The following is a 12670-nucleotide window of genomic DNA, read 5'->3' as shown; positions in this document are numbered from 1 at the left end:
ACAGTTCTCTGAAGGGGCCGTGCCACATTCTGGGGAAGGACCTGTCTTCAGTGAGACAAACACTAACAGGAGAGTCCACGTGGCACCAGCTGAGCGGCCAAAAGACTCAGCGGGCTCTACACACATCTGTCCCGAGCTCCGAACATCCCACAACAGCAGGGGATCAGCGGTGCTCAGGCACAGCACGGACTTTGCCTGCCTCACCCTAACCTGAGCCCTGACAATGAAAGCCAGTCTTCCATCCACACAGTTACACAGAGGTTCAAGTGGAGTACCAACGCAAAGCAGTAAACCACCTGATTTTACATCAAAGAGAGAAAGCTATTACATATGGATGCTCTTTGGAGTAGTATGGTCTTCCCATTACTGCTGATGCTGCAGTCTACGACAGACAGCTCATAAATTTTGCTCAGAAGGTCTCTAAAGCTAGTTCACCTGCCAACAGGTGAATCTACCACAGCTCCGGACTAGAAGAGGGGCTGAGCAGGACACTTCAAAAAGTGGAGGGACCAGCCCAGCTGGTTTGACTCAGTGGTTAAGAGTGTCAGCCCACGGACCAAAGAGTTATGGGTTCAATTCCAGTCAAGGGCATGTACCTCGGTTGCAGTTCATCTCCGGCCATGTGGGAGGCAATCAATTGATATGTCTCTCACATCTATGTTTCTCTGTTTCTCTCTCTCTCCCTCCCTCCCTCCCTCTCTATTTGAAGATGAATGAAAAAATATCCTTTGGTGAGGAGTTAAAAAAAAAAGTGGAGAGACCAAACATCCTGGATCCTGAGCCTCTGTGACAATAAACTGCAGAGTCGATGGTCAGTGAAGACACCTGCCTCTCAGCCTGAGGTCAAGTCCTCAACCTCCAACAGCTCTCTCCACCTCGACAGTTCTGAGAAAAGACACCAACGGGACCCTGCCATGGAATGTGGTTGACATGAAAGGGAGCAGGCAGGGCCATGCTGACGGCCTACCTTCTCAGTCAAGGCCAAAAGCCTGAATAATGTAGCCAAAGTACAGAATTTAACTGGCCATCATCAGTTTTTTCTTTGTTTGTTTCATAAGGAACAAAAAGGGATTTTAGTCTTAGGACCCACCAGAGAGTCCTTTTTCTTTTTTTCCTAAGAGTTGTCTAAAACACCTGGCTACTCCATTCTTTGTGCCATATACTGATAGCCAATAAAATGTGTCCTCCATTGTGAACAACATGCATGAATTTGATGACGCTAGTACAAACCAAAGCAACAACCAAACACTGTTTTCCTCACTATGGGCCTAATCTGTCTCCATGCTTGAGGGCAGGTCTCCTTCTCACCTCCCACTCTGAAGGAAGAATTAAATCAGTGGAACATAATGTTGCATATCATAAGAAATGGCTAAATACAAGCAGGCAGCATAATGGATTGTGATGTTTAAGGCAATGTCATGGCCACCATTAGCACAAATGAGATGTACTACCCCAAATAATGGGTTAAAAACTACTGCAAGTACTTCCTCTGTGGGTTCACACATGTCCCAAAGCTGGAAGATTTAAATTGGTCACACTGTTCCTGAAAAGTCAGCTATTTTTTCAAATCTGAAATAGTCACAATCATTTAAACCGAACCTGGCTTTCTCTGATTAGCAACAGTCTTTTTTGCCCACCTCGAGGAATGGAAATGTATGTGTGGTATGGTGTGGTGTGTGTGCATTAAGAAGATAAAGTAGCCCAGCTGGTGTGGCTCAGTTGGTTGAGCGTCGTCCCATGCACCAAGAGCTTGCAAGGCACATGCCCAGGGTTGTGGGCTCAATCCCTAATAGGGGGTGTGCAGAAGGCAGCCAATCAATGTTTCTCTCTCTCTCCCTCTCCCTCTCTCTTCTTCTCTCTGTAAAAATCAATAAAAATATATTTTATAAAAAAAGATCAAGTAAATAAACTTTCTGCCAATCTCACAGCACATTTAAAGTCAATTGTGCTACATTTACTTACAATAACCAGTCCTCTATCTGCACGTATTTTTCTAAGGAAACAACATTGGAAATTAAACATGGAAACTGCAGCTCAGTCTGACCACCTGATGGACTTATGGCCCTATGGTAAGTGCTTAGGGAAAGGGTGGCTGGCAGTCCTGGGATAGAAGGTCCCCATTTGAGGTGTCTGACACTTGCCATTGGTTCCACTTGGGGCTGAATTGTGATTTCTCCTAGTAAACACAAGGAAAGTTGCAATTTGCAGCTATGGCCACAGGGTAGTGTAGCAATTCTGCAAATAGCTGCCCACCCCACAAACACCAATGCCACCTCCACATGCCCCCCCCCCCCCCTTTGAGGTCTTCCCAAAAAGGGAATGGCTGGGAGAGAATGCAGACATTTGGTCTGAGTCCTGGGCACCTACAGGAGCTACTGTGAGATCCCTGACAAATCCGAAGTGTCTGTAAGGCCATCAGTTATTCAGCATTCTCTCATGATGCAGAAGGATGCTGCCTTTGAAGGACTAACAAGAACTGTAAAGCTGTAAAAACTGAGTAGCCTATTTATAATAAACTTGGTTTATTTCCCACTATATCCCCACTAGGATACAATTAACCACCCCCTCACTCATCAAAAATATCAAAAAGATGCACAAAAATGAAACAAATGCTGCATCTAAATGTAACCTCCCGGCATTATGGAATTGTAATGTTATTATTATACAAAGCTGTCCCAAAATAAAGAGGAAAAAATGAGGTATTTTGAAAGAGCTTCTTTTCAAAGGCATTATATCCCTTTAGTTCTTGCTACTCAAAGTTAGGTCTAGGGACCAGCAGTATTACCTGGGAGCTGATTAGAAATGCAGAATCAGAGCCTTATCCTGAACCGATTAAATCAGAATCGTTATGTTGTGGAGATCCCTAAATGACCTGGGTGCACAGTAACATTCGGGAAGCACTAGCCTGGGTGACAGTTAATATAGAGAATATACAGCCCTACATCCTCAAAACAGTTGTCTAAGCCCTGGGTCTCTTCTTCTTCACAATATACTTTATGGAAAAACAAATATATTCTGAAATTTGCAAACAAAAACAGGTTATTTCCCAGAACGGGTGATGATCCATGAGAGTAAAACCTTTTTCTATCTAAACTGCCAGGTAACTAATTAACGTTTCAATAAACACTGACAGAAAATTTGTTCTGTCACTTCATAACTCAGGTAAACAGTTACAGGTATGACAAGAAAAATTTAAGTAAGACAGATTCACATTATAGCACTCTAGGGGATTTTTGAAAACCAATTTCCTATCCATAAAAAGCAAAAATAAATTTCAGCATCAAGTTAGGCGCATAACTCTAAACTGAGTTGCTATGTTAGCGTGGTCGCCAAATTACAGACATTTTTGTTTACCTCAGCCAACAGGGAACCTCCCGGGAAGAAATTCCGTGAAGCTGAAGTACCCTCTGCCTTTCTCCACATGTGAGTGGAGAAATTACCAAGGGGAAAAGACACAGTACGTACAATTAATGACCTGCACTCTTTGATTCTGCAACCCTGTGATTGGAATGATCACAGAATTCTGAAGGTGGAAACACTGTCAGAGATAACTTATTGCTGCTGGTCCACTTACCCAGGAATCTCTTTCCTGAAAGTACCTGGCAGGGGGTCTATAGCCTCCTACAGACAGCTAATTGTTACCTCTGAAACAGAGGGTGTCACACACTGTTAGATACCGTCACACCCACTGATCTTCCTTGTGCCCTTGAGCAACCCAGAACAACTCTCATCCTCCTTCCCAACTCCTTCAAACACTCTGAGGGCCCCTCTCCTGTCCCCAGGTGTAGGCTTCCATAGACTCAACCCATTTAGTCTCTTGGATGGTATGGTATCCTCCTACCCTGGTGTAACTATGTATTTTGTTTCTACTGAAACTAAATTATGATTAGCCTGACATAATTTAATGAGACCCACAGTGCCAAATGAAGTCATTTGATGTAATGGGTAGTAATTCAATACATTCTCAGTGAAACATCAAAGATTATGTAATGGTTAATATATCTACATATGTTAGTAGTACAACCATAAGCAAGGGCATATTTGTCTGCTAGACTATGATGTACAACTACTAAAAACTACCAATCTCTCCTTAAAAATGTCCCTGGGTCCAACTGCAAGGGACAGAACTCTGCACCAGATGGATGACCTGACCCAATGCAGCCTTTCTGTATCCTTCCTTGTTTATGATAAAGAGGCATTTTTTAGGGAAGCAAAGGGTATAAAAGAACTACATTTGGCGTTCACAAAGCAATTGACACTTTTATTACTTAACATCACAACCTTATGAGGTAGGCCAGTATAAGTGCTGTCATTTTATAAGTGATTAAACCAAGACTGAGAATAGGAAATGAGAAAAATCGTGAGCTGCCCAGGGCCAAATACAAAGCAAGATTGGAGCCAGTTGAATTTAGAAACCTCAATTAAATTCCCAGACAAAAGGAAACAGGCAACATTGAATATAAGTTTTATGGATTTCACTTTGAAATAAAACAAGGAAACATTATGTTACCATTAAGTGATATTAAAATTGTCTTTTATGGCTTTGATTTTGCCACCAAGACTTTATTCCCAAAATAAAGAAAATTTAAACTGGCAAACTTATTCCAGGTTACAAATTCCATTTACACACACACACAAAATCTTGCATTCCATTTTAAGAGATTAAGTTTTTTTCCTAATTTGACTGTTACTTTAATCAATATTATGCCAACAGGCCTTGGTTCAAGTTGCTAAACCTAAAGTGTCATCGATTAGACACACTCCGGTTCAGAGGGACATTCTACCAAAATAGATTCTTAGCATTTTATAACCCTCCTACATTTTCACAAGAGAGAATCTGGAATGCAGGAAGGAATCATTTCCCCACACACAGTACTCATCCTCAGCGTCATCAAAAGGCATTTGTTTAAAATCCATCTGCACATCCAGCACACATCTCCTGTTATCCTGGCGGCCCCTAGTCAAACTCAAATCCTCGGCACTCTGAATTAACCGGTGTCCCCACCTGGCTTGATTCAAAACATACCACCTGTGGCACTGGATGGATTCAGTACTTGGCTCCTTGACCCCAGCATTTCACTGCTTCCCATCCACACATCCCTGCCTCCTCCACTCTGGCCACCAGCCCCTTCAAGGCTGTAGCCCACAGGCCCTAGACCTGGAAGACACGCTTCTTAGAAATACACAGGGGTTGGCAAAAGTAGGTTTACAGTTTTGACTACAAACAACACAGAGTTTATTTTTGTATTATGCATTTTTCCAGATGAACAACTGTAACCATACTTGTCCCTATCCCCTGGATTCATCCCACACCTACTGAGACCCTTTCCTAGCTCTGGAGCACTCTAGAGCTCTCCGCCAATGAGAGTGCCACAGCCAATCACATGGCCACTTCTAGCCAATGAGTGTGAGTGCTGCCAACTGCACTGCTCTAGACCAGTGATTTTCCACCGATGTGGGTAAGAATTTTTAAAACATACAATACCTGGCTATTTAATCAGGGGCACTGACCCCTTTTCCCTTAGACTGTCAAATAAAAAATTGACAAAAGTCAACACAATAGCCATATGGTGTGAATGAATTAAAATTATACCTTTGTGTGTGTGTGTGTGTGTGTGTGTGTCAAATAAGCAAAAAATATATTTTTTGGTGTGCTGCAGAATTTCAGCAATTAGTTTGTGTGCCATGAGACAAAAAAGGTTGAAAATCGCTGCTCTCGACCAACTGGTGTAGAACTAAGACAGGGGCTCTGCTCACCCTAGTGAAGGTGGTGGTCCCACTACCCTGCACCTCCACTTCTGCTTTGAGTCCGGGTGAACTACTCTGACCTCTAAGGACTGACAAAAGGAATTGGGGTGGGCCTTAAAATGTGAAATGTTTGCTTTGCTGGGGATGGAGGAGTCAAGGCACCTGATGATCAAGATCAGGGTTCTGGGGCAGTTTTTGGACACTAGGAAAGGCCAGGGAAGCTTGTCTACGGAGACCTGGCAGAAGCCGTGGCCTCGGCATGTCCACTGGCAGCTGATTTGAGAGAACCAAGTATGTCAGTAGGCACCACAGGGAAGCATCATGTGGAGACTAAGTTGTTAGTGCTCTGCTCCCCCCCTTACACCCCCCCCCCCAGGTGAGTGTAGTCCACCCCCACCCTGCTTCTGGCAGTAACTTTATCTTCACCAAACAAGCTCCACACTTCATTCCCCCCTTATTTCTATTCATAGTCTTCCTTCCCAGTGGACTTGCCTTCCTTGTATTTTCTCCTCCTGTACTTCTACATCTCCAGTATCCGTGTCGAATGCCACTTAACCATGAAGGTCTTACTCTCTCGAGGGGATGTGCCCTCATCCCCCTGAAACAGGCGGTGCCAGCTTTTGCAGATATTTATGTGTATGACTTATTTTCCTACAAGCTCCCAGCAAACTCTCTTTCTGTCACATCCCCTACAGTGGGGTTTGTTTTTTTGTGGCTTGGTTTGAAACCCATGAATGGGAAATTATAAAAAAAGAAGAAGAAATAGAATAGAAATTGCCAAAGTGCATCATACATAGTATTAATAAGTACAACTTCATGACACTTTTGTTTCAGTTTTGTGTATGTGTGTTCACAGATATATAGTGGGTTGCAACGTTAAGTGTATTTGTTACTGTGAGTCATGGTCTAAAAGATTTGAAAACCATTGCTCTACAGTACCTATCCTATGCCTAACACTCTATGAATGCTTATTGAATTGAACAAATTAATGAGCATACAATATCCATTAATTACAACTTCAAAGGTACAACTTTGAAAGAATATAAAGTGTAATGCCTATTTGAACCAAAGTAAATGGATTTTGGCCTATGTAAAGCTACTGGGGGGAAGGGGGAAAGGCAGTAAAGAATCTAAATATTTACTATTGTATTTTGATAGACTTTCTCCCTAATAACTAAAATGTATTTATATTTAAGGAAAATTAAATCCAATTTTGACCAAGTTCACTTTGAAAACTTTTCTCATTCACTAAAAGCAACTCATGACTACAATATTCTGCATCTTTAAAATACTTGATATAGGTAATTCCACCATGATTCATGAAAGGATCTTTCAGATACACCATGAAAGCCTTTGTTCACGTTCTTTCTTTGCCCAAGATGCCTCTATGTCCTGTCAATACCCCTACCCCCACCGTCTGTAAAAATTCTATTCATCTTCCAAGGCTTAGTTCAAAGGCCACCTTTTCCGTAGAAGCCCCCCCCCCTCCTTTTAACTCAATTTTTCCTCTTTCCCTCTTCCACCACCTACCCCAGTCCCAAGTGTGGTCCTTCTCTCTTCTGAATAAAAAATGTTGAAAACTTCCTTTTTCACCCTTCTCATTCCCCTACTAGACAAAAACATACCAACCCACGGTTTATTCATCTTTGTATCCCCTACAGCAACCAGCCAGCACAAGGTCTTGTACTTAAGAGATGATCAATAAATATTTGTTAAGTGAGTAAAAGCAACAGTTAGCCTGTTAAAAGGCATGGTCATTATTTTAAAGGCCCTGAGGAATGGCTTACATGCCCAGCAGCTGATCAAAAGCTAGTGGAGAGCAGGAAGAAGAGCAGGAGGGATGGAGTGAGGCTGAGAAGAGGTACTGTTCCTCTGTATATCTGCCCCTGAAAGCTGACTGAACCCCAAATGCATCAGGGATTCAACTGTACAGCTGAAGAGCTGTGGAGCTGGTGAGCATGAGTGTCTTCACCTTGTCCCAAATTGTCCACTCTTTTTTTTTTTTTTTTTTTTTTTTTTTTTTATCCTCACCCGAGGATATTTTTCCATTTTTTTACAGATAGAGTGGGAGGGAGAGAGAGAGAGAAACATCGATGTGAAGAGACACACCGAGCGGCTGCCACCCGCACGACCAACCAGGGCCGGGGACAAACTGCAACCAAAGTACGTGCCCTTAGCGGGAACCGAACCCGGGTCTCTCAGGACCGCAGGTCGACGCTCTAACCGCTGAGCCAAACTGGCCAGGGCCACTCTTTTTTTATATATCCTCACTTGAGGACATTTTTGCATTTATCTTCAAATAGAGCAGGAGTGAGAGAGGGAGGAAGAGAGAGAGAGAAACATGGATGTGAGAGAGACACATCAAGTGGTTGCCACCCACACGACCCCAACCAGGGCCAGGGACAAACTGTAACCGAGGTACGTGCCCTTAGCAGGAACTGATCCACAGGCCGAAGCTTTAATCACTGATCCAAACTGGCCAGGGATCCACTTTGTTATTTTTCAATCCTCACTCAAGGATATTTTTCATTTATCTTTAGATAAAGTGGAGGGGGTGGGGGGGGAGAAACATCGATGTGAGAGAGACACATCGACTGGCTGTCTCCCACATGACCCCAACCAGGGCCAGGGATGAACCGCAACCAAGGTACATGCCCTTGACTGGAATCGAACCTGAGACTCACCAGTCCGCAGGCTAATGCTCTAACAGCTGAGCCAATGGGGCCAGGGCCAAATTGTCCATTCTTGCTTCAAATCAGAAGTGGGAAATGGAATTAGAGGTGGGCATTTCCTTTCAACTTTAAGGTATGGCTGTAATGAAAAGTTGAAATAGCTATCTGGAGGTCAAAGGACCTCCCTTGAAAATTAAGTATAGGTGTTCCGGACTTGGGGAGGAGAGTGTGTAAGGAAGCAGAGGAGATGGTTCTTCAATTATCAGCTAATTGTCTATATTGATTATATTCCACAGCACAGAGCTTTTCTCTTCATATTGTCAATACAAACATCTGGGGACACTTTCTGTGACCACTACACTAAGCTAGCTCAGGTTCAAGACTACAGTCATAACTAACAAACTGCAATTTGTTTTATTGGAAAACAATGTCCACCAATTAAAAAAAAATTATTAGGGATTAAAATACCATTCTCTTTTCCATTAACCTATACCTCCTCATAATCCTCTCTGAAGAAAAGCGTTTTTCTAAGATGAATGAAAGGAAGAAGTCTGTAGTGGTCTTAATTTTAAATGTATATATTTGCATTATATATATTTATTTAAATTTATATATTTTTAAATATATATAATAAGTTAATTCATATAGGATAGGCCTAATTTCCTAAACCTTGGTATTTTGTTTTTAAAGTTTTAGTTTTAGATCACTATTATTTAAGACTCTGATCTTCTCTTTCTTTCATATTTTAACAAAACCTTAATTTCTAGTCCATCAAAATTTTGTTTTGTAATTAATTTCAGAGTTGCCCTCATGAACTGGGAGGCATCTGAAGTTTTATAAAAAATGCACTGGATCTGAAATCAGAAAACTGAGCCTTGAAAGTAATGCCTAATCTGAACTTAGGTTCTCCAGTTCTAGAGGGCAAATTACCTGATCTTCCCCACCCTCAATTTCCCAATCTGTAAAATGCGAATTAAGAATAGTACTTGCTCCCTGGCCGGTTTGGCTCAGCGGTTAGAGCGTTGGCCTGCCGTCCAGAGAGACCGGGGTTCGGGTCCCACTAAGGGCACGTATCTCCTTGCAGTTTGTTCCCGGCCCTGGTTGGGTCATGCGGGTGGCAGCCACTCGGTGTGTACCTTTCACGTCGATGTTTTTCTCTCTCTCTCTCTCTCTTCCTCTCTCTCCCTCCCACTCTATCTGAACAAAAAATGGAAAAATGTCCTCGGGTGAGGATAAAAAAAAAAAAAAGTAATAGTACCTGCTTCCTAAGGTTGTTGTGAGGATTAAATGAGCTAAAATCATGTAAGGTATTTAGAATAAAGTTAAAAAACGTAATATACTTAGAACATTATCTGGTAACTGGTGCTTACTAAATGTCCATTTGTTTTATAGTCTCAATAAAGTCAGTTTACAGTTCAAAGCCTCCATTTCCTTGTCTATAAAATGGGTCTACTACCATTTGCCACCTCTTGGATTGTTACGAGATTCAAATAAGAAAACAATGGATGTGAAAGTGTCTGATATGCAGAAAGTACACAAAGGCTAGTTATTTTGGATCACCTATAAGCTTCAAAGTAAACCATAAACTTAAAAACTTATAAGCTTAAAAGTAAACCATAAAATTGAGTCAGAAAATACCATCCAAAAACTCATCCATAACTGAGAAAATGTCTATGTTAAAATGCATACTCAAAGAATTTATCTTTATCAGAAATATATAAGCTTTTGTAAAATGTAATTTCCACATCTGCAAACTAGAAAGACTCCCTCAGTCAAAACAAACTGCCCCACTATATTGTAAAGAAGACAGCCTGCACACTTTCATAAGCCAAAGATAAACTGATGCATTGATTAAAATTTGATTGCATGTATAGAAACTTCTAAAAAATTATTTTTTCACTTTAAAAAATAGTAAGTAGCTCTAGGATTTCTCTTCAAAACTTATAAATCTTTTGCCTTTTGCTAAAACATAGTACACTGTAGCTAATGTAAAGTTCAAATCAACTCAACAGATATTTATTGTGTAACTGTGCTCTAGGTAACTCACTTGGGAATTTAAGGATGCAAAGGGAAATAGGCCCAGGCCCTGTGATGAAAAAACTCACAGATTATGAGCTGATATTTCAAAATATTACTTGTAAAAATCATGAGGGGGCTTCCATTTGAGTCAGCAAGCAGACAAGAAGCATAAAAATATACCAAAACAATTAAATCCTTCCCTATGGCTGAAAAACTGTCTTTTAAAAGCAGAGTCACTTTTGAAGCACAGTTTCTATCTAGAAACCTATTGAATTTGTGCCAGAAACCAACATTCCTAAATGTAAACCTGTAAAATAATAGGTATCTCTAAATGAAAGGCTGAAATAACCCCGGGAGCAACAACACAGTAATTAGCAACTTTTATGGAGTAATAACATGTTTCATATTCTTTCTACACTAGCTCTTTGAAGTTCCCAATTTTCCACAGTGTAATATATATAAAAGTTTTATTACATTAGGGCCCATCCTCATGTATTTTATAAGAAACTGTTCCATAATGTTCTAGTTTTGCATCAAGTTTGTGACACCTGGCTCTAGAAAGATAAAAGTCACTAGAAACCTAAATCACTGAAAATATACATACATCCACATATCATCTTGACGATCTATAAATCATAAAGCAGTTTAGCTTTAAAATTGTACACTGCATATTCATGTGCAACTACTTGGGAGTTGTAGACACATGTGAACTCTTTAAGAAATTAAACCCAAAAAAGAAGAAGAAAGAAAGAAAAAGCTCCGCTCTACAATAAGTGGTTCAGAGGCAGAACAGAGTGCAGTTTAATATGCTTGTTTCAGCAGATGTTCATTCCCGTAAATATTAAACAGAACACAAGTCCCTCCAGGAATAATATGCAGGCAGTAATTTTACCACCTGAATAGGGCTGGTTGGAAACATTTAGGCGATTGGGGGGTGGGGGGTAAGAAGGATGTTGAAGCAGCCAATGAGATTTTTAAAACACCCGCAACCGGAATTAAACTGCTTCTAGCGGCGATTTACCTACAGCAGCTCCTCAACGTGAGAACCCAAGCACAGAACCCGGAGGGCTCCCAGGCCGCCGCGCCCGGGGCTGCGAGCCCGGAGCTGGGCGCAGGGCTGCACGCGGCGCGGGTGGGTGGAGTGGGGAAGAGGAGAACTGTGCGGAGGTATGCAGAAGGGGCCCGAAGGAATCGTGAACCTCGAGGAAACGAACCTCCCTGGGCCAAGGCCTCTGGAATCCCCCCACGGAGAAACACAAGCCCCCTGCCCTGGTGCTCACTTCCATCTCGGGTGGGAGTGGGTGGGAGGGGCGGAAAGGACGGACCCGCCAGGACCTGGCGCCGACAGGCAGCGGCTGGAGCATCCTCTAAGGGCACTTCGCTACAGCCCCAACTCCAGGGGGTCGGCTGGCGTGAGCCCCAGGCTCTCGAAGAAGAGGGAGAGGGTTCGGCCGAGGCAAGAAAGAAGAGAGGGGCTAGCGGGTCGAAGGGTGGATCGGGCACTGGTGACACGTTCTAGAAATCGGTTCCGTTTTTTTCTCTCCATGGCTGCGCTCTGCCACTGGCTTCCCGGATCACTGGCCCCTGGGCTGGGGCGGGCAGCCCCGGGAGAGGAGACTGGGAAGGGGGCGAGATGACGGGCAGGCGGCCGCGCATCCACCCTGGGGGGCAGGAAGGAGCGGGCGCGGCGAGTGCCCGGACCCACCCCACCCCCACGGCGCAGCCCCCGGCCCAGGTGAGCCTCCGGCCCCGCGGCCCCCCGCCCCTCCCCGCCCCCCGGCGCTCCCGCCCGCCCAGGCGACCGGCGCGGGGACTCACCACAGTGACTCGAGGTCCCATTCCTGGAGCAGAGCTAAGTCGAAGCTGTCCATGGTGGGAGGTGTCGGTGTCAGTGCCGCCGCCGCCGCCGCCGCCGAGGCTCGGGCCGCCCGCGCGCTGCAACGAAAAGCGGCGCTCAAGGTGCATCCCAGCCGCGCCGGGGCCGCCGCCGCCGCCGCCCCCCTCACCGCCACCTCGGTCGGGCTCCCCGCACCCCCGCCCCTGACGCGGGCCGGCTGGGCGGCAGCGACCACACTCACCCGCTCGCCGGCTCGCGCGCAGGCACACTCGGGAGAGCGGCTCGCTCGCCGCGCCGCCGCCGCGCCTGCCCCTCCTCCTCCCCGCCCCGCGGCGGCCCGGCCCGCTGCCCCCGCCGCCGCGCTCCGCGCCGCCGGCCGCCTCTTTCTCCTCAG

General features: G+C 44.2%; 1 protein-coding gene across 1 annotated transcript in view; it reads right to left on the bottom strand.

Moving 5' to 3' along the window:
• AFF3 (AF4/FMR2 family member 3) overlaps positions 1-12325 on the bottom strand; it is a 538134-nt gene extending 525809 nt beyond the window's left edge. The window contains exon 1 of the mRNA XM_036281386.1: positions 12258-12325. Within this exon, the coding sequence (XP_036137279.1) occupies positions 12258-12310 (53 nt within the window). The 5' untranslated portion in view covers positions 12311-12325. The remainder of the gene's footprint in view (positions 1-12257) is intronic.
• Between the last annotated feature and the right edge of the window lie 345 nt (positions 12326-12670).

The sequence above is a fragment of the Molossus molossus genome, unplaced genomic scaffold (assembly GCF_014108415.1).
Source record: "Molossus molossus isolate mMolMol1 unplaced genomic scaffold, mMolMol1.p scaffold_m16_p_34, whole genome shotgun sequence".
NCBI classification, from domain to species: Eukaryota; Metazoa; Chordata; class Mammalia; order Chiroptera; family Molossidae; genus Molossus; species Molossus molossus.
This window is presented reverse-complemented; position numbering and strand designations above follow the sequence as displayed.